This window comes from Anolis carolinensis, chromosome 4 (genome assembly GCF_035594765.1).
Source record: "Anolis carolinensis isolate JA03-04 chromosome 4, rAnoCar3.1.pri, whole genome shotgun sequence".
Classification (NCBI taxonomy): domain Eukaryota; kingdom Metazoa; phylum Chordata; class Lepidosauria; order Squamata; family Dactyloidae; genus Anolis; species Anolis carolinensis.
The window spans coordinates 46,636,635-46,659,166 of record NC_085844.1 but is presented as its reverse complement, the minus strand read 5'-3'; the positions used below and the strand labels follow the sequence as shown (position 1 = coordinate 46,659,166).

The window sequence follows — 22,532 nt, the reverse complement described above, 5'->3', positions numbered from 1 at the left end:
TGTGATAATTAATCCTGTATCATGATATAACCACTAGATAATGACTTGGTGAGAATATTATTTAGGATTGCAGACCTAGATGGAATTCAACTGCAGAATGAGCACACATGACGCTTACCTGAAAAAGTGACTTTAATTGTTTATACATACATATAATTTACAGAGTCCCTTGTAACAAAAATTCTCTTGTTTGCTTAGAGGGAGTAAAGGCAATAAATTACAGTAATAACAATAACATACAGCAACAGAATAAAACAATAGCTCACCTTAAAAATAGGTAACAGAGGAAATGAAACTTAGCATTAACAAACCAATTTACAACTGAGGCCAAACAATAAAATCCACATCATATAAAACCATAACATAATTTTAAATGCCTTTTAAAAAAAAGTATTTGTCAAGTGCTTGAGAGGTATAAAAATAGGTAGCAAACAAGCCTCTCTAGGAAAGACTCACTACTAGAAAAGCTGTGTCCATCGGGCATGGGGTGAAGGGTTCATGTAGAAAAGAGCAATCCTTCAGCTATAATGCCCTCAGCTGTGAAATACCAGGAGACATTGTTTTTTGGGCATTGCATATTCACAATGGAGTCACAGTTATAAATGATAAACATGAAAAAAATGAACATCTTCAATCTACAAACATGATCCTTTCATATTCTTTTATTTCGCATTATTGTGAGCTACCTTGAATCCCATCTGGGGGTGGGGGTGGGGAATAAATATAAAAAGTTGATAATAGGGGTAGATAATAATAATAATGCCTCTATCTTGTCTGAATTTTGATATTTACTGGTCCTCATCCAACCCTTAATACAGCTAGATTTTAAATGCTTCCAATGCCTCATTTGACAAAGTACAATATTTCACCATGTAATCGTTTCCACTGCATAATAGTCACAACCCCTTTTCCCCCACCCCCCAAAAATCTTTTTTTGGGTATTTTTGCTTTCACTGTATAATTGTTGCTGTTATGATTGAGCCTCATGGCTCTGTTACTGACAGACGTGGGCGTAAGACTCCTCGAGAGTCAGATACTCTCGAGGAGCGAGAAAGAAAAAGACTGCGAGACATTTTTGCAGCACCATCTGACGAAGAGTCTTTTGAGGGGTTTACGGAGAGAATGGAGGAGGGGCTGGTTAGCTCGGAGGAGGATGAGATGGATTGGACTCGGGTGAGGGAGGAATTGGGTGCCACTGGCCATGATGGGATAGAAGATGAATGGGGACCTTCAGGATTAGACCCATGGTCAAGCTGGAGGGATGGGACGGGATCCACAGCTGGAGATGCTGTGGGGCGTAGTCAGAGGTGTTCCAGCTCTGATGAGGAAAGTGATGAGGAAACGCCCGGGTTAAGGAGGACAGCTGACAGTGATGAGGATTTGTAACTGGCATAAAATGGGGCTTGGGAGCAATTGCAAATTGCGTTGGGCAAGGTAATCTGGACGAACGCTTGGGATCTGTGTGGGACGCTTTCCTGAAGACTGGTGTGTTTTCGTGTGCTGATACGTAAGTTGTTTTGGAATTCAGGGTCAGACGGCGGGAGGAATTGTGTGGGCATTTGTTTGTGCAAACCTGTGCTTACTCTTATTAGCTTGACCTTCCGTCGTCTTCTTGACGGACGCCATCTCCTGCTTTGAAATTCGGACTGAACTGACCACGGCTTGACTTCCCCCTTCTTGGACTTGGAAACTACAAACGTCTGCTTCTGGCTTTGATCTACGGAAAGGAACTGGGTCTACTCTACTGCTACAATCCTTGGCTGATCTGTTCGTGTTGGAAATCCTGTCTGCTGTGTGTGTGGGAGCGACGCAAGTTACTCTAAGCACAGTGTTGGCAGCAGAGAGGAATCTGCTGCCAATTAGTTGCATTCTTTTGTATCTTTTGTTCCTCGGCTTTTGTTTTGTTTATCCCTAGGCTGAAGCAAGCAGTTTGTTTTTACCCGGATTAAACTCCGGTTTAATCCGGTTTATCTTTTGAACGTTTTTCCTTGTCCCTTTTTGCTCCTAAAGGCTAATACTGCCTGGCCCTTGTATTTTACGGGCATTTTTGAGTTCTGTAATCCAATAAACTCTGTTATCTTGAATCTTGTGGCGTTCTGTCCTTGACAGTTGCAGCCTTGATTCATTGTCCCAAAGTACCCAGATTAATTCCCTCATCCATGTGCCCTCCTCCTTCCAGCTATGGGGCTTTGTTCAGCTGACACTTTGTGAAGCTCCGTGGCTGGAAGGGAGGGGGCAGTCACACAGGTGAGCAAGTGAGGCCTCATAGCTGGAAGGGAGGAGTAGGTGTGCGGGCAAGTGAAACTTCACTTGCCCACGTACCTCCCCCCTCTCCCCCTCTTTCATTTATGGGGTTTTGCTTGGCTGCCCCTAGTGGGGTGCCATAGATTGACATTTTTTCACCACGTAATAGTCGCATCCCCTTTTTCCCTAAAAGAAGGGATTTAAAAGTGCAACTATTACACAGTGAAATATAGTACATATTGCAGAATTGCATTCTAAATTCCTAGATGATACCATACAGTGATTTCATTTGGTGTTTAATAGTATAGGAGATTTAAAAAATTGTATTGTATCAGTTTTACTGGAAGTCACTTTATTTATTTATTTCTGAGTGAGAAAAGCAGGATATAAATAATGAGGAGGAGGAGGCCTGAGGAATCTTGAAAGATAAAAATCATGGTGCCGAGCAGAGATTCAACTATCACCACTGTTGGAAGTGGGCATCCAGGCATGAACAAATACAACCAAGGTATATCTTATATATGTGTATGTGTCCACAAATCACCTATCAACTCATGGTGATTTCATGATTTTCACAGGGTTTTCTTAGGCTGTTTTTGCCAATGTTTTTCTCTGAAATATAGCCTCCAGCACCTGGCATTCATTTGAAGTCTCCCATCCATTGATTAACCAGGGCTGATCCTCTTTAGTGTTTAAGATTAGATGGGATCTGATGACTCTAGGGTATTAGACCTCAAAATACGTGTTATGCATCCTCTATATTGCAGCTTCACAAAGTCAAATGAATTCTCAACAGGCTGTATCAATGAGTCAAGTACATTAATTCAACAAGGTTTCTCCATCTACACCCTATACGGCAACCATCCTTCCCTTCTGAGTTTTTCCATTAATTCCTGGAGTGAGACAGTATCTGTGTGCTGGAATATCTTGTTTGGTAGTGAAAGATGTAGTCCCTACCATTTCATGTTTCATCATCAAAGAGGGAAGATGATATAAGCAATAAAGGCTTAATTACGGAATAGGAGAGTAATAAATACACAAGACTGCTAATTAATACAAAACAGAACAGCATACTTAATGCTCAAAGTAAATTATTCGGCTTTGATGATACTCCCTCAGAGTGAGTCTAGTCACATTTTTGTCCATTCTTTAGAACAAGGTTGAGTAGGAGTTTAGTTGTATAAGTGCTTCTAAATTAGCTATGTATAGTTTTGTTTTTAGTGCAAAGAAACCACGGAGTTGACTTTTTCTAGAGATGAAAAAAACTAGAAGAAACCTTCCTTTCAAGATATTAATCAACTGGATGTTTACCAAACCTTTCCAAAAGGGCTTTTAGTATGCTACCTGGTACTTTCTGGTGCATATCTCTGAGTTCTCTCATTGCAGCCTTTGTCTAAAAGAGAGATTAAGGGAGGGGAAAAAGGAACATATTATTTTTTCTTCATATTATCCTAGAAAAATATTTGACCAGCATTTTTATTATGTATTTCCAATGCCAACACAAGTTTGAAATAAGAAAAAAATTGTTCTGATTTGTTTATTTTTAGCGGCAGAATTTAGTTCCTTTCCTCAAAAACAAACAAATGTAGAAGAAAATTGGCATATGGGGATAATGGGATTTTTTGTCCAGCCACTTGGGTGACTTGACTTTGGGAAAGGTTTCCCTCTTCTCAGTTGTCACACACAGAGAAGAGCTGGGACCAACAGGGGGCAATAACTCTCCCGAAAACCAATTAAGGTTTTTACAATTATGCAGTCTAAAGGACAGATTATAAAGAGTGGGACGATACTGATGCAAAAGTCCTCTCTGTGAACGCTTGCTAGATATTTTATTATTAGTAGTAGTAGTATTTATTTCTATCCCGCTTTTCTTCAGTGGGCGGAATTCAAAGCGGCGTACGACATATAAAATTCATACAGATACATCCGACCGCAATACATAATCAGATTAAAACATCATATCCTAATATAAAAACCAAATTAACATATCAAATAAAACAATTTAAAAAAAACTTGCAGCAAGCACCATTTACAGATATCCATAACCTCCGGCCACTGAAGTTATTTGTCAGGTTCTTTGTTCTTGCCTTCTGAATTTTAGATATAGATATAAGTTGACTCATTGAGTTCCACTAAGTTTAGATAAACAGATCTAGGACTGAAGACTAAATACTAAATACACAGGGCACATCTACACTGAATGCAGTTTCAGATTGACTCCAAGCTGCAGGAGCTAGAATACACATGCTGACAAAAAGAACTATAGCACAAATTAATGGTTTAAAGTGGATTAAGCCAAGTTAGAGAAAGCCCGAGTTAAACCCCTTAATGTGAGTCAATTCGCCCCAAATGTAAACCACATCACATGGCAAAACTGACTCCACAAAATGTGAAGCACATTGTTGACACCCACTAAAATTCAGAAGGCAAGAGCAAAGAACTGCCAAAAACCACTCCAAGCGTGCTGGGCTAGGCAAGAAGCTAACTTGTCCCTTGGGACAAATAATGCCCCAAGAATTCTTGTGGGCATCTCACCTGCAAGTAGGAGGAAAAATACTGTGACTTCTGGAACTGGTTTGAGGCCAGAATCAATGATCAATAAAATCGCCCTCCAGATCTCAAACCTGTTTGAGACATGTCAGTCTAATCACACGCACAGCGAAAACGTTTTCTTCCACACAAGTTCCAAACTGACCTAAGTGGTCAGTGTAAATGTGCCCATAGAGAGATGCCTTATGTTGGGTCAACTCATTGGTCCATCCAGCCCAGTCTTGTTAGTTCTGACTGGCATTGGCTCTCCAGGTTTTCAGGCAAAGTTATCTCCTAGCCATATGTGGAAATCAGTGTTACGTCCCAATTGTTTCCCCATACTGATTTTCTAAAATTAAGTAAGATCAGGTATGTCCATTGCAATCTAGTTTCTTGCTTTTTGGAAGAATATTTAATCAAGATTACACTGAATATGGGCAATAAATAATGCCCCATGAATGCTAACGCACATCTCAACAAGGTCTACTGTGTAAAATCAATGCAGTTTGACACCAGTTTAATGGCCATGGCTCAATGCTATGGAATCATAGAAGTTTTAGTTTGATGAGGTAACAATACTATTTAGCAGAGAAATCCGCCTTCTAAAACTACTCTTCCTACAATTAAGCCATGGCAGTCAAAATGGTCTCCAACGCATGTTAATTCTACAAGATAGATGCATGCTTGAAAGGAGCACACACATAGAATAATTGTCATCCACTTATAGGGTATGACATCTCATCATCATATAAAATTTTAGCACCTAAAACACCTGTAAGACCAGAACTTTACCATTCTTCCTCTTCAAAAGTTCCAGTGCAAATGCATTGCAACTAAGAATACAGATAGTATAGGTTACAACGGCACATCAAATTTACCTTTTCAGCCAGCTCTTCAGCTGTTATATTTGGATCATAAGGAATGGGATCTCCTATGTATGTACAAAATTTGACTGGAAACCCTCCATATACAGGAACAATTGGCCATCGGGTACGTTCATATAGCCATTTGAAAGGCCCTGTGTACAAAATTGAAAACATGTTCAGGATCTGACAAACTTTTAGGAACTAGAAGTAGCTCTGATGTTAAATGAACAAATGTCATGCAGCAAGGAACTGTGCACAAACATTTGCATAAATTGTCATGCACTATAAATACCAGGGAATTAACCGAATGCATAATTACAAATGTTGACATTTCATTGTTTTTAATGGGCTACTGTGTATATAAATGTAGGATAGATTGCAGTCCAAATAGTTCTGCATCAACCAACCAAGGACCCAACACAACTGGACACCTAAAGAAATTCAAAGACACTGAAGAACCACCCAAATAAAACAAGAACAAAGACAGAGGATAAGACAGGCCAGAAAAAGCACAAGCAAAGAAACAGGGAGGAAAAGGAGAAGGATGCATGGAAGCAGAAACTTAAGGATACCAACAAAGTTTCCAGGACCAAAATTCTAAACACATTTACACAGAAGTTGAACTGAAATTGGGAGGGATTTCTTTCTGTGTAATGTGTTTACCACAAAGGCATAAGCATATGGGAAGATGCAAGGGGAATCTTACATATTTTTCCAAGTGTTCTGTATCCTTCACGTAGATTTTTTGTAAAAATAGGGATGACAGGCTGAGAAAGGTGGGAGAAAAGTAGCCATAATTAGGGTACTATTTCAGCCTTCATTATTTAAAGATCTTGCATTAAAAATAACTGAAGATCCTTAAGGAATATAGATGATGTTATGTCATGGATGTCATATCTATGCATACAAAGGATGTTTTATCTTTATGGAAGAAGCTACCTTTGAAAAACCAATTTCTAACAAAATACATCAGTATATCTAGGTTTATAATATTTTACAATCAACATTCCAATTTCATTTCCTAAAACTGACATTTAAGTATCACCTGCAGACTAGAGAAGGAAATCATCTTTCAGATCTATCTGGAAAAGCTCAGAAGTTGCTGAAACAGCTCAAGCATAAAGAAGTGTATCCTATGCTGAGTATCTCTGCATCTCACAGGACATAAATACACATGCAAAACACAAATGGCACTCTGGGGATTCCCATTGATATCTAAATTCTATAACTTGGTTAATCTTCTTAATTACTTTTTATTAAAATAAACCAGTTTAAAGACCAAAGTCTGAAACCATCACTGAAGATTTAGGTTAAAGGTCTAAGTAGAAATACATAATATGTCTAGGCAAAATGTTTCCATAAACCACAGTCAAAATTAACTAAACCTGGTCCAGAGCAAAATGCCATACAGTTGTTAATTAAAAACAGGAGCAAAACCAGGAGGTGATAGATGTGGAGGAATTACAAAAGTTTGAGGCTCATTCCTGTAATCTGATATATAATATTCCTGTCCAAACACAACAATCATGTTACTTGGCTGACCGTAACCTAAGAGTGCATCTACACAATAGAATTGATACAGTTTGACATCACTGTAATTGCCATAGCTTAATGCTATGGAATCCTGGGAGGTGAAGTTTTACATCTTTAGCCTTCCTTGCCAAAGGGTGCTAGTGCTTTACTAAACTACAAATTCCTTGGTACCATACCCTTGAGCCATGGCAGTTAAAGTGGTGTCATACTGCATTAATTCTACACTGTAGATTCATCCTTTGTTGCTGTCAATTGAAATAATAAAACTTATTGTTTACATTCACATGGTTAAATATGGTGAACATCTTAAGATATCACTAGCATTTTCTTTTACTTTGAGTAAGATGCTTGTATAGTAACCATAGACAAGTCTGTTTTAATGGAACCTCTAGGGATCCAGATATGACTCCAAATATGGAGGGAGGAGTATTCTTTTGGCCCAAAAATATCCAATAGTGTCCCCCAAGCTTCTGGAGCATGTCTATTGGCCATTCACCATGAATCTTGTCACATAACACAGTTGTAATACTACAATTCCACTTTAATGGCCATGACAACATCCTGTGCTATGTACTTTGCTAAGGCACTACAGTTCTTTAGCTGAGAAGTCTAAATATTTCAGTGGGAGAGAATTAATCATATGTTATCTCTCCCATTATTTTATTATAGCTCATATACCCTCCTTGAAATACATTTCTCTAGCTATCATAGGTTTTAATTTAAAATAACACACACACACTGTACCTTAATAAAACAAAATCACAACACAACATCCCATACAGCATAAAAATAATGCAATATGCCACCATGGCCAATGGTTAAGGAACCGTGTTAGTTGCTATTAAAAGGGCAGACTCTTTTTGCTTAAACAGCAAAAAGATTAAGTCCTTTTCTTGCTCACAAAGCAATGAAGTTTAATGTCTCATTTAAAAATTACAGGTCCTCTCTCTCTAATAATTTCATGCAGAAATATCAGCAGGTGAGAGAGCCCATCTCAGAACTTTTCAAAACTCTCCATAGAAATTTGTACACAAGGCTTGGGGAAAGGGCTGGAGCCTAACTGGTTTTATTACAGTTTTTAAAAAACTGAGCTACTGCAAATAGATATCCATCTGAATATACCACAGAGCTTTTAAATGCACCAGGTTACTCACCACTTTTGCATCTCTGGCTACGTGAGCAAAACCTGTGCGCCTGCCCCATAAGAGACCATAGTTCTCGTCGCTAAAGAGCGCTTCACGGGCTCCGCCTGGTAAGACTCCTAGTAAGTATCCTTTTTTAAGAATTTCAACACATTCCACTCTTCCATCATGTGTAAGGCCCTGTACATCATAAAACAGCTTTATACCTGTAACAGATACCACATGCCAAGCAGTTATACAAAACAGTCTGTATAAGAGCTGTATTCTCTGTATTTTGAGTGTTAAAAAAGCATCTCTCTGATGCATAAAGAAGCTCAGCTGCAAGTATGTATTCACTATGAATGCAGAAACAGTGGTCCCTCCACATTTTCCAGCCCCTACAAAATTGAAAAAACGTGAATAGAGAAATAGCTATTTTTACCTGAGAGAATACCTCTCTAGAGATTTCTAGATCTTCCAGCACAACTCAATGGTGAACTTCTACTGGAAGATGAATATAGAATTGCACGGGAGATCTAGAGATTCCTAGAGAAGAAATCTCTAGGTGATCCAGCATGACTGGAAGAAATTGACCATAAAGTCACACTGGAGGACCTAGAGAATCCTGGAGAGAACTTTTAAAATCAAAGCCATGAGTAACCAAATCTGCAAAAGTCACGACTGCAAATGTCAGAGGGACAGCAATCAGTCGTAGACAGAAAAAGGATGAAACTACAGTAGTCATAGTTCCCTTTTTATGGATATTATTTCTACACCATCTTCCACACTGAAACACTTCTTTAACCATTAATTTTAATGGATCAGTATTTCAGTCAATAACAAACTGAGTGAAATCACTTTAAATAAAATTAAGTTAGGAAGACCCATGCCATCTTTAAGTATTCAAGACTGATAGACGAATCTGAATGCTAAAATCTTTTTTTTCCTTCACATAAAATGCTTTTCATGTGGGTGGCAGTTCTGTGTGCCTTTTCAACAGGTACTGCCTATAAAAATAATTTTAAGAAGCCAAAGTATGTGGGAAACAGAAAAAAAATTCTGTTATGTTCCTTCATTGCAATCCAAACGTAACAAGTCTTGCTGCATTTGATCACAAGGGGGCAGTCCTGTACCTTAAAACGCACACTGTCCTTGACTGAATAGAATTTTTTTTTCGTGTCAAGAGCAACTTGAGTTGCTTCTGGAGTGAGAGAATTGGCCGTCTGCAAGGACGTTGCCCAGGGGACGCCCGGATGTTTTGATGTTTTTACCATCCTTGTGGGAGGCTTCTCTCATGTCCCCGCATGGAGCTGGAGCTGAAAGAGGGAGCTCATCCGCACTCTCCCCGGGTGGGATTCGAACCTGGCAGCTTTCAGGTCAGCAACCCAACCTTCGAGTCACTTAGTCCACTACGCCATCTGGGGGCTCCTGACTGAATAGATAATAAAAGTTGGTAGAGAGCTCTGAAATACAGAGATACAGGAGAAAGAGTGTTTAAACAAAAGATGAGATGAACAGGCACTGAATGAAGAAACCTGAAAAAAGACAAAGCAGTGATGGCCCTGGGAGTGGAGATTCTGAATCATTCAGAAAAAATCTAGCTACACAAAAGAGCTGTGACAGCTCTTCTAGAGACTCATAAAACTTACAAACAAATCCAGTCACTTGGATACATCAATAATATCACTAGATAAATTCTGGAGCCCCTGGTGGCACAATGGGTTAAACCCTTGTGATGGCAGGACTGCTGACCGAAAGACCAGCAGTTCAAATCCAAGGAGTGGGGTGAGCTCTTGTCTGTCAGCTCCAGCTTCCCATGCAGGTACACGAGAGGAACCTCCCACAGGATGGTAAAACATCCAGGCATCCCCTGGGCAATATTCTTGCAGATGGCCAATTCTCTCACACCAGAAGCAACTTGCAGTTTTTCAAGTTATTCCTGACATGACTAAATTAAACTAGATAAATGCTGAAATCAACTAAAACCTTGGCAGAGATGGTAAAAGCATTGGCAACTGTGACAAATTTGGAGATGTGACTGAATATTTGGAATACTTGGGAAGGCCGAAATTTGCATTCAATTGGCATATCCCAAAGGTTGTGGCTACATAGTCAAAATAATGTGGACTTACCTCTCAGTTACTGCAAGGAATCTAGACAACATACAGCTGGATTCACTGCAGATGCACCACTTCCAGCTGTTAAGGTGCCTTAAGAGGAAACAGGATTCACTCCAGAGCTTCCTGGAAGCTGTGGCACTTCAAATATGTGAACAGCTGAATCTGGCCTTATCCACTGTCCCCACCTCAAATGAGTTTATTGCTGCATCACTATCCACAAGTACTGTAGTCACTTGCCAGAGGCTTGCTGGTAACATCACACCAAGGCACCCAGCCACGTGAAATGTGACACTGCTAGAAAGTCTCCGGCAGGAAGCTATTTGTTGCAGTAGTAGTCCCAAAATGCCTTCAGTCCAAACAGCCACGTGAATGGCCAAAAAGATTTGGGTGCCTCTGGAATGCATCAGGGCAGCTAAGGAGCAAGTTTATCCTGGATTAACTGAGTAAGTGTAGACACAGCCTAAGGAAAGGATGCCTTTCCCAATGCAAAGACTTTCATGTCTGAATCCTATTGATTAGTCCAACAAGAAGAACCTAAACACTTGAAGAAAGGCACAAAAAGCTGTTTAGTTTCAGCTGGGAAGAAAGGCCAGACCTGATTAGTGCTTGGAAGGAAGAGCAGGTGAGCTAGGATGTATTCAGATAAGCCTGCTAGAAAGAAACGTTGCCAAGAAAATCTGATAAAAGGATTGCTATAACAATGCTATGACCGTCAGTTTAAAAACACATACCAACAACCAGCAGCCCCACTAAGTCAATTGTTAAATGATGAATCCACACATAAATAATTGTAATTAGGACACAGATTAACATATAACATATATGATATTATGACACTGTAATTACAATATACATTTCAAATATTTACAATGTGGTACACACTCACAAGAATTTACCTATTATTTTGGAAAAATGATAATCAACCACTGTGCGGCAGAATCTGCCCGTCTGTAAATAGAGTCTACATACGAAGTAATAATAGTCTAGAGGAAAGGCTCCGTGGTAAAATACAACAAGTCCTGGTCCTTCTGGTAGTTTATCCATCCCATGCACCTCATAACCTGTTCAAAGAACAGAAGAGTGTTAGCAAAGCTTAAAAGTTAAAAGGAAGAAACAGAAGAAATAGCAGTTGCCATAGTCAAGAATGGACAAATACTTCTAATTATATTTAAATGTCTGTATTTTCCATACAAAACATTGTAACACTGATGGAGATCTTCATTCTTTAGTCATTTAGCAGATCAAGATCCATGGTCCTCATGAGCCCCATACTCATTACAGCCCAACAGCCTGCTTCTCAAACTTAGGAATCCAATTATCATATATAAATAAACCTCTTGTACAAGGGCCAGGACTTTTAAAAGAACTAAGTTTTTACCAGCGAAAGAATTGGTTTCTTTCTCTTTTTACAAGAATTAAAGTACAGTACTTACATTGGCTGGTAAATAAAGTCAGCCCAGGATTGTTTTCTTAATAACATTTCAAGACTGATATATGACTAATACTCATTTCCCAAAACAAGCTGCAGTGGCATTCAATTTTCCATCTGAATGCAACTTCAACTGCAGATACAAGCAGTCCCCAGGTTACGAACAAGAAAAGTTCTGTACATTTGTTTTTAAGTTGAATTTGTATGTAAGCACAGGTAATTTTTTTAAAAATCTAACTCCAGCCATTTTGTTTTTGTTTTGGATATCATAAGGATTAATGAACACATGTTTGTTTTGCTGTCTGTGCCCATTTAGAAGATTTCGCCTCACTTTATGTCCCTGTCACAATTGGATTTTGAAAATGTTGGGTTGTTCTGGAACTGGGGATTGGTGACAAAGCTTCAGTGAAGACACATTTTCCCCATGATAGCTCTTTCAGGAGTGAATTTCCCTTCCTAGGAGTAGATTTCTCGCTCTCACACACACCCCTTCTTAACTATGAGTTATATGTAAGTTGGATGTTTGTTACTTGGGGATTTCCTGTAGACTGGAACTACACAATTAACATCTGTTTCATACATTACAATTCTTAATGTTACAGTATTCTTAAAATAACACAGACATATTCCAGCTTACAAAACCTCTTACAATATCTTTATAGCTGGCTATCTCTCTTTTTCTCCTTGCCTTCTGTCTCCCTGTCTAGTGATTCTGCATCATGGGCATTGGCAAAACAAAACAAAATAAAACAAAACAGTCTTTCAGTGGCAGGTTGCAACAATGTGTCTGCAGAAAAGAATGTAATAAAGCTTGAATGGAGAAAAATAGGATTCTTCTCTAGCCAGTCTAACTCTAAGTAATCCAACAAGAGGCAACATAAATTCTTTTAGAATTTCTTACTAAGCAAGTGTGGATAGCAAAACAAAGAGAAAGGGAAAGAGCAGATCAGCTTGTGGACCAGCTATCTCCAACATTTTTTTTAAGCAAATACTACATGTTTGTTTACCAAAATACAAATCATGACAAAAATAGAGGCAGGGGAAAGAACACATTATCATGATCCCAGAATGCATTTTGGAAGAACCTTCAAGTGGCCTCTAAAAGATGCAAAATATGTTTCTTTACTTGGCTTTTCTTTAACTGACCTGGTTATATTATTTCACATATGAACTTGTGAAGTTTTTAATAAATGTTTGCTAAAGTATGTTGAACTGTTCTTTTTGCAGTATATCAAACTAAATCTGTGCTTTCCATGTTATTTTTCTGTTAAAAACTAACACCCAAGAATATGTCAACTTTATTACTTGATGTAATGTAATAGCTGTATCTCTGCAGGCAGGCAGCAGAGCAGTGGCTCCCAATCTTTTTTTTTTTACTGGAGACCACTTGACGGAGGACCACTTTGACCAGGGATCACTCTCCAACATTAGTACCAAAAGGGTTACAAATCAGTTTTTAGTCAACATTAGATTTGGTTTGGTTATCTGGGGAGCTAATTCAGAAAACTGTATTGGATAAACCACATGAGCTCTAGTTTCTGATACAGAACATATGCTATCCAGTAGTCACCATCTGCTCGCTCATAGAAAACCATATTTAATCATCTAGAGCTGATTTTCCCCACATGTCTCACGGACCTTATTTTAGGTCTTGCAGCCCACCAGTGGACTGGTGCAGAGCAACGTAAAAATAGTATGAGGACCTCTAAGTAACACTGGTACCTGCAAATGCATTATAATCACTCCAAAGCCCAAGGTGAACTAGGCAACATTAAGCATCAATCATGAACACAACAATAATCCAAAATTATATTGGCTAGCAAGAAAAATATATTATGAGAAAGATAATAATTAAAGATTTTCATTTATGTGAATTGGTACATTACTGTGTAATGGGCCTTTCCCATTACTGATTTTTGTAATGACAACTTGATGAAATAAGGAACTCAGGAATGTGGATAGCTTAGCAATTTTGTATCCCTGGGTAGAACCTGAAATAGAATGATATTCTATATTTATGATTAAAGTTATACATATTTATGAGCAAAGATACCATCAATCAGCTAGGAAGTACCTTCCCAGTTCACACCTCAGCAGCCACAACCCCACTGGCAGTTTCATTCCTTGCATCTGATTCAATGAAAGTTGTTGCCACTGAATTGCAATCTAAGAAAGCTATTAATGTCTAAAAGGTAAGCTAGATTCAGTGGGGAACTGCAGCCTATGAGGCATTGTGTTTCAGCACCCCTTTGGCAATAGGAGAATAATAATGGTATATCATCCAGATTGCTGAGATAAGTCCTATGCATAGTTTAACTGCATGATAAAAATGCCAGGTTTTATGACTGATATTGACCTTCATGGGACTTAAAACAAAGGTTTAATCTACATAGGTGAGCCAAATCTAATGCATCCATGTGCTCTTTTCTTCCAAAAGGAAGAAAAATGACACTTACCATGCCACACTTTGCCATAAATGTCCCAGACAGAAGCCACCGACCTTCTTCCATTGTCCCACATTTTGCTGAGATAATCTCCATTTAAATTCATCTTTCTCTTGTAAATATGCAGGATAACATTTGAAAGGTAAATACAGCCAAGAACGACTAAAACGGGTGAGAACAAAAGTACAAATGGGGTTAATACCCCAAGGAAGAGGATTATATAGTCTGAGAAATAGTCCAGGTAATGGTTTGGATGCATCCATTTTTTCAATAGGTCCATTAGCCAGGTCAGATTTTCCTGGCAGGAAGAATAAAATATGTTTATGGTGTTCATCTTCTGCTTGCAGCGAAAGAGTCGGCAAAGTGGTCTCAGTAGGAGGCGCAGTTTCTTAATGCTGCCCCTAAATGTAAAAAATGCAATTTGTTTATTGAAGTATAATTATAAAGTATCACACTATCTGGGAGTGAATGACCTCAAGATGGCTAGCTTCCAAGATTAAATACAAATAAAAGCATAGCATCAAAACACAATTAACATTACACATAAGTAAATTAAGTTAATACACAACTGAACTAAAATTCATGTAAACCACACATCAGATTTAGAAAAACATATCTAATCTTGCCCAAAACTCCCACGTCCCTGGGTACATTGACACTGTAGAATCAATATAGTATAACATCATTTCCATTGCCAAGTGGCCCTTCCACACAGCTATATAACCCAGAATATCAAGGCAGAAAATCCAATAATATTTGCTTTGAACAGGGTTATCTGACTCCACACTGCCATATATTCCATTTTAAAGTGGATAATGTGAGATTTTATTCAGCTGTGTGGAAAAAGCCTATGCTCAATGTTCTGGAATTCTGGAAGTTGTCCTTTCACAAGGCCTTTTTCCTTCTGTGCTGATTCCTTTACTACAACTCCCAGGATTCCACAGAATTGAGCCATGGCAATGAAAACAGTGCTAAACTGCATTGATTCTAGAGCGTCAATGTACCCTGACTTCGGGAAAGAAAGTCATTTTCTTTAGAAGCCAGGAACTTGGGGTGCACTGTAGAATGAATGCAGTTTGAAACCACTCTAACACAGCTCAAGGGCTATGGAATCCTTAGAGTTGTAGTTTGTTGACACTTTTTGGCAGAGTAGGAGAAAAGCCTTATAAGCAGGGTAGATGCTTCTAGCTTCCTCTAGAAAGGGGACTTTCTTTCCCCAAGATCAACACTGTAGATTGACTGCAGTTCAGTCTACAGCAGGCATTGCAAACTTCATCCCTCTGGGTGTTTTGGACTTCAACTCTAAGGCACATTAAACACTATAAACCAGACATAAGCAAACTTCATCCCTCTGGGTGTTTTGGACTTTAACTCCCACAATTCCTAACAGCCTACCAGCTGTTGGGAATTGTGGGAGTTAAAGTCCAAAACACCCAGAGGGATGAAGTTTGCCTGTGTCTGGTTTACAGTGTTTAATGTGCCTTAGAATTATAGAATCATACAGTTAGAAGAGACCTCGTGGACCATCCAGTCCAACCCCTTGCCAAGAAACAAGCAGATTGCATTCAAAGAACTTTCGACAGATGGCCATCCAGCCTCTGTTTAAAAGCCTCCAAAGAAGGAGCCTCCATCACATTCCGGGGCAGTGAGTTCCACTGCTGAACAGCCCTCTCTCACAGTGAGGAAGTTCTTCCTGATGTTCAGGTGGGATCTCCTTTCCTGTAATTTGAAGCCATTGTTCTGCGTCCTAATCTCCAGGGCAGCAGAAAACAAACTTGCTTCCTCCTCCCCATGACTTCTCCTCACATATTTATACATTGCTATTATATCTCCTCTCAGCCTTGTCTTCTGCAGGCTAAACATGTCCAGCTCTTTAAGCTGCTCTTCACAGGGCTTGTTCTCCAGACCCTGGATCGTTTTAGTCGCCCTCCTCTGGACATATTCCAACTTGTCAACATTTCCCTTGTTGGAATGGAATCCTGGGATGTGTAGTTCGGTGAGGCCTGAGTATTCTTTGGCAGACAAGGCTAAAGTCTTGATCAAACTACAACTCCCATGGATGACTATGATGACATTTTATTCCCTTCTTAAAGGAGACTCAGATGTTGCCATGTCCTTGAGCCAGGGCAGCTAAAGTGGTGCCAAAGGGGCATCACTTCCAAGGTGTAGCTCAGAGGTTCTCAACCTTTGGGTTCTCAGATGTTTTGGCCTTCAACTCCCAGAAATCCTAACAGCTGGTAGACTGGCTGGAGCCTCTGGTGGCCTGGGGGATAAAAGCCTTGTGACTTGAAGGTTGGGTTGCTGACCTGAAAGCTGACAGGTTCGAATCCCACCTGGGGAGAGCGCGGATGAGCTCCCTCTATCAGCTCCAGCTCCATGCGGGGACATGAGAGAAGCCTCCCACAAGGATGGTAAAACCATCAAAAACATCCGGGCGTCCCCTGGGCAACGTCCTTGCAGACTTCAGAAGCAACTCCGGTTGCTCCTGACACGAAAGAGAGAAAAAATAGTAGACTGGCTGGGATTTCTAGGAGTTGTAGGCCAAAACACCTGGGGACACATAGCTTGAGAATCACGGGTGTAGATGAACTCTTGGGGCCCCTCTCCTTGGACAGCTCCCTCCTCCCAGCCGTACTCACAGAGGCGTCGCACTGGGCCAAAGGGAGCGGCGCCGTGCCTTCCTGGGCGCACTCTGGCCTCTCCATCGGCGGGCTTCCCCACCGCCTCTTTCTCCCGGGGTCATGCCGCCTTGGCCTTGGCCTCCCCCACCCCCTCCTGATGCACAAGGCTATGTCTCCCTCCCTGCCTTATGTAAGGCAGGCTGAGCCCCACTCGCACCCTCGCCGGCTTTCTTTCTTTCTTTCTGCCTTCACCTTGCTCGCCTTTCGGGTCCTGTCGCTCCATCCCAGAGCTATTTGCATGCCACCCTCGGGCGCCGGAGAGTCTCCTGCCGCCCCCGCAGGAGGAAGTGCCCCGGCGAAGGCAAGGCTCCTCGGGCCGGGCTCCCTCCGAGGCAAGGAGCCGGCGAGCCGCAATGCAGGGAGACGCCGCGCACCGTCAAGGTGGAGGAGGAGGGGGAGGAGACGAAGAGGAGGAGGGGAGGGCTGGCCCGCTCTCGCCTGCCTTCGGGGTCATGTGATTCTGGCTGAACTCATCCAGACCCCGACAGATGTCGGAAGGGAGCTCTCCAACCCGCACTATTCCATCATCGCGGGAGGAAGAAGGACAAGAGGAGGAGTGAGGGGAGAAGAAGATTTTAGGAATTTCTGCCCCCACTCTCTGGGGCAATAACCTTTTGGAAATCAATGGCAATCATAACCTTATTGAAAAGGGGAAATGATGTCGTATCAATATACCTCACAACCTCTTGAGGATGCCTGCCATAGATGTGGGCAAAACTTCAGGAGAGAATGCTTCTGGATCGTGGCCCTGTCCTATCCCTTTGGCAAATGAGAATCACCATGAACATGTGGAGACCACCTTTTGAAAACCACTAGTCAAGAATGATGGCTGAAAGTGAGGAGTTGAGGAGTCTTATAAAAAGGTAAAGGTTTCCCCTGACGTTAAGTCCAGTCATGTCTGACTCTGGGGGTTGGTGCTCATCTCCATCTCTAAGCCGAAGAGCCGGCGTTGTCCATAGACACCTCCAAGGTCATGTGGCCGGCATGACTGCATGGAGCGCCGTTACCTTCCCGCCGGAGCGGTACCTATTGATCTACTCACATTGGCATGTTTTCGAACTGCTAGGTTGGCAGAAGCTGGAGCTAACAGCGGCCGCTCATGCCGCTCCTGGGGATTGAACCTGGGACCTTTTGGTCTGCAAGTTCAGCAGCTCAGTACTTTAACACACTTCGCCACCAAGGTTCCTCAAGGAGTCTTATAACCAAGGTGAAAGAAGAAAGTGGTCCATCCAACCAGGTAAATGAATTTATCCCATTCGGGATGGAAATTACAAACACAGATTGGCAATTTGGGGTCTCCACATGTTGCTGAGTTGCAACTCCCATCATGCCTTGCTTTGGCCTATGCTGATAACATGTGAAGAGCCAAAGGTTTCCCCATCCTGCCCTAAAGGTCCAAGTTTACAAGCTTGGGAAGCACAATAATCCAGCTGGTGTCATTAAAGGCTGGAGCAACTGTGCAGCCTTTTAATAGCTTCACTTGATTTAACTTGGGTAGATAGCTTGTCCCAAATCTATGTTCTGGTCATGCAATACTTCTACTGTTGCTATTTATGTGGCACTGCCTTTACAAACAGGTTTAAAACTGCAGTTTTAATAACTGAGAGGGGGCAGTTAACCCATGTTATGATCTTTGTGTGATGCTTTCCTGGGTTTTTACCAAGTCTTGTTTAACATTTAAGGCCATATCACTTGAAATATCATTATCCCCTCTATGTACTTATCCAGAATTTAAGATTTTCTTCTATTAAATTGCACAAATTCATATATATTGGCTAGCTAAAAATCCTGTTCTGTTTTACTGTGGAGTAAATCTGACGATTCAACTCAGATTAGAAACACTAACATTTAGGGTTTCATCTACACTGTAGAATTACTACAGTCTGACACAACTTTCATAGCCATAACTCATGGCTATGGAATTCTTGGTTGTAGTTTGGTGGAGCACCACCACTCTTAGGCAGAGAAAGCTAAAGATCTTGTAAAACTACAACTCTCACAATTTCATAACATTGAGTCACGGCAGTTAAAGTGGTGTCAAACTGCACTAATTCTACAGTGTAAATACACCCTAAGTCTTCCCCCACCTTTTCTATTACCTTGCAGAAAAATTCACACACCTTTTGATTTTCCTCCCTCAAACACTTTGCTGTTTTGCAGCCTCATAATTGATTTAATTATTATTGTTAACTTTTCGTGTGTATACAGAAGACATTTGAACAAAGTAAATGTGCAAAATATGCTTTATTATGGCACAACAATTAAATAAAGCTTTGCCTTGTAGCCCTTCTTTTGATATGTTCTATTTTTATCTCAATTGTTCTAACTTTTAAAACATTGTGTGCTTGCTGGAGATTCTGATGTTATGACATGCAATATGCAAATCTCATGAATAACCGAAACAAAACTAACTTTTCTTCAATTTTCTCATAGTAGGACTTGCAAATCAGTCAACTATTCATTTTTCTCATTTATATCTCATCACAGTACACACTAGAATAGAAGTATTTTTAAATGCTGGATAATACTAAGAGGTACTAGAATAGGCAAGCCAGCTTTGTGCAGTGGTTTGAGTGAGCATTGGACAATGTCTCTGGAGACCAGGATTCAATTCACCATTTGGCCAGGGAAACCCACTGGGTGACCTTGCGTAACTCACATATTCTCAGCTCCCCCAAAAACCTGTGATACTGTCACTATAAGTCAACTTACGGCAATCCCAATATATTTCATAGTTTTCTTAGGCAAGGAATACATAGAGGTGGTTTTGCCAGTTTCTTCTTCTGAAATATAGCCTGCAGTACTTTGTATTTGTATCTAACCCAAGCATGTGCTAGGGCTGACCCTGCTCAGCTTTCCAGCTCAGATGGGATTGGATGCCTTTAAGGCATTTAGGCCCTATGGGTTAATTCTGCAAGACATAAAATAATTGTGTTTTTACCTTACCATAAACAATCCTCATATATTCTGCAACATTTGGAAAAGCATTTCTGGAAACAAAGGAATATGTGACAAGCAAGTTGCAGATTAAGCACTCTTTAACACAAAAAAGAAAACCCCAAATATTTTAAATCATTCCATGGCATAGATTCAAATCTCATATATAAAGCAGAGATGTACTGAATTTCAGTTAGATCTTCATACTCTAGCACAGACTTTTAAAAAAGTTTTTTTAAAAAAAAAATTAAAGATTTTTTGCAGAACCAGGATTTTAAAAATTCGTGTCAGAAGTGGCTTGACCTTGAAGGAACTGGGGGGCGGCGACAGCCGACAGGAAACTCTGGCGTGGACTGGTCCATGAGGTCACAAAGAGTCGGAAACGACTGCGTGAATGAAGAAGTCAGAAGTGAATTGAGGCATGTCGCTTCTGGTGTGAAAGAATCGGCCAGTCTTCAAAGATGTTGCCCAGGAGATAGTCGGATGTGTTACCATACTGTAGGGGGCTTCCCTCATGTCCCTGCATGAGCTAGGGCTGACAGACAGATTGGACCTGTGCCGCTGGGTGAATTGACACTGTGAAACTAATGACTGAAATGGATTTATAGTTTGGTGGTGAGGCACCAGTCCTTTTAGCAGAGAAGGCGAAAGTCCTTTTAAAACAACAACTCCGACGATCCTACTGCACTGAGTCATAGTGATTGAAGTGACCTCTAACTGCAGCAATCTTAGTGTAGAATTCAGTCAACTTTCCGGGCTATATGGCCATGTTCCAGAAGCATTCTCTCCTGACGTTCTGCCCACATCTCTGGCAGGCTTCCTCAGAGGTTGTGAGGTTTGTTAGAAACTAGGCAAGTGGAGTTTATGTGAAGAAACACAGTCTATAACTATCTACAGACCTACTAAGAAAATCCAACAAATGCTTTGTTCAGCAAAGGACAAGAGGGATCCTCTCACCTCTGAAGGAGTCTACCGTATACCATGCAGCTGTGGGTAAGTCTACATAGGGATCACCAAACGCAGAAATGCTCAGACTCAAATCAAGGAACATGAAAGACACTGCAGACTAACTCAACCAGAGAAGTCAGCCATAGCAGAGCACTTCATGGACCAACCTGGTGCTTCATCACACTAGATGAATTCATCCCCCTCGATGGATTGTCACCTTGCCGTGGTGAGGGGGCTTGCGTGTTCCGATGAACCTGTGGGCACTGGAGTGATGCACTCCCAGGAGTGGCCGCAGGGGAGGTTCCAGACCAAGCACAATCCGAAGACCCAAAGACCTCAACGGCGGAGCAGGCGGAGGATAACATGGTACATGTTACAACGGCTGTGAAGGCGGAAGAAGGCTGCAACAGACTGAGAAGCCACTGTCGTTGTGTTAACCACACCACTGCTGGAACCTCACTCTGTGAAGACTGTGTGTTGACCGGCCGTGCACCGACCTCCACACATTAAAAAAAATCACGCACAGGCGTCTTCCAACAAAAATAAAAACAAACCTACAAAAGTCCCATGGCGATCAGCGAGTGGCGACGGGGGCAGGACTGTGAAATCTGGAAGCCCCTAGTCACAGACTGGCACATGGGCGGTGGATATGGACTCAGTCGTTCTACCTCAAGGACCAAGGCAGTTGAGTAGTCCGGCAGCTGTATCCATGACTGAGCAGCCCTTTTTAGGATCCGCTCTGCTCACCCCACACGGGGAAGGGGCTAGAAAAGGTGCCCTAAACATAGTCTGCCTCTCCTACCCTGACTGGACTGCCGCGTCCAGAGGGGTCACCACTCTGCGGCCAAAAAAGAAAAATGAACTTTGGAACATGGAACGTACGGACATTGTTAGATAACACTGACAGCGAGCGCCCCGAACGCAGGACTGCTCTCATTGCAAGAGAGCTGGGACGCTTCAAGATCGACATAGCAGCCCTTCAGGAGACCCGGAGAGCAGGAGAGGGGCAGCTGAAGGAAGAAAAGGGAGGCTACACCTTCTTCTGGAAGGGACTACCTGAAGAAGAGCGAAGAAGAATACACGGAGTTGGCTTTGCTATCAGAAACGACCTGGTGAAGCACCTGACTGAAGCACCCACTGGCATCAACGAACGACTTTCAACCCTCCGAATTAACCTTGCCAAAAACCAACAGGCAACCATCATATGCGCCTATGCACCAACTCTAGATGCTGACGAAGACATCAAGGAAAAATTTTACTGTCAGCTGGATACCATCCTATCGGAGATACCTAAGGAGGACAAAATCATCCTCCTGGGGGACTTTAACGCAAGAGTCGGAAGGGACTCTGACCTGTGGCCAGGGATCATAGGAAAAGACGGGGTCGGAAACAGCAACTCGAATGGCATCTTGCTTCTCACCAAATGCGGAGAGCACAACCTTGTCATCACCAACACGCTCTTCCGCCAGAAAAACAAGCTCAAGACATCATGGAAGCACCCTCGGTCAAAGCATTGGCACCTCCTGGACTATGTTATCACACGTGCCAGAGACCGCCGCGATGTGCTTCTCACAAGAGCCATGACAGGTACTGATGACTGCTGGACAGACCACAGGCTAATCCGATCCACGATGGCTATCAAGATCGTCCCCAAACGCAGACTCCAAGGAAGAAAAACAA

General features: G+C 41.4%; 2 protein-coding genes across 4 annotated transcripts in view; one reads left to right on the top strand and one right to left on the bottom strand.

The window, feature by feature from the left end:
- Positions 1-114: 114 nt before the first annotated feature.
- Positions 115-17,367, bottom strand: LOC100557438 (monoacylglycerol/Diacylglycerol O-acyltransferase). Of its 3 annotated transcripts, none has more exons than XM_008116180.3 (7): positions 17,160-17,367; positions 14,299-14,687; positions 11,310-11,474; positions 8,327-8,520; positions 6,346-6,406; positions 5,652-5,791; positions 115-3,637 (listed from the first exon to the last, which is right to left on the bottom strand). In XM_008116180.3, the coding sequence occupies exons 2-7, from the start codon at positions 14,618-14,620 to the stop codon at positions 3,536-3,538; spliced, it is 984 nt and encodes a 327-aa protein (XP_008114387.1). In that variant the 5' UTR covers positions 14,621-14,687; positions 17,160-17,367; the 3' UTR covers positions 115-3,535. The 3 variants fall into 3 exon arrangements, with proteins under 3 accessions (XP_008114387.1, XP_008114386.1, XP_062836426.1); XM_008116179.3 differs by lacking the exon at positions 17,160-17,367 and adding an exon at positions 16,926-17,072; XM_062980356.1 differs by lacking the exons at positions 115-3,637; positions 6,346-6,406; positions 17,160-17,367 and adding an exon at positions 16,926-17,082 and having other exon boundaries at positions 5,653-5,791.
- A 90-nt stretch (positions 17,368-17,457) lies between these two features.
- tgs1 (trimethylguanosine synthase 1) overlaps positions 17,458-22,532 on the top strand; it is a 29,724-nt gene continuing 24,649 nt past the window's right edge. The window contains exon 1 of the mRNA XM_062980355.1: positions 17,458-18,204. The gene's annotated coding sequence lies outside the window, so the exon portion shown is untranslated. The remainder of the gene's footprint in view (positions 18,205-22,532) is intronic.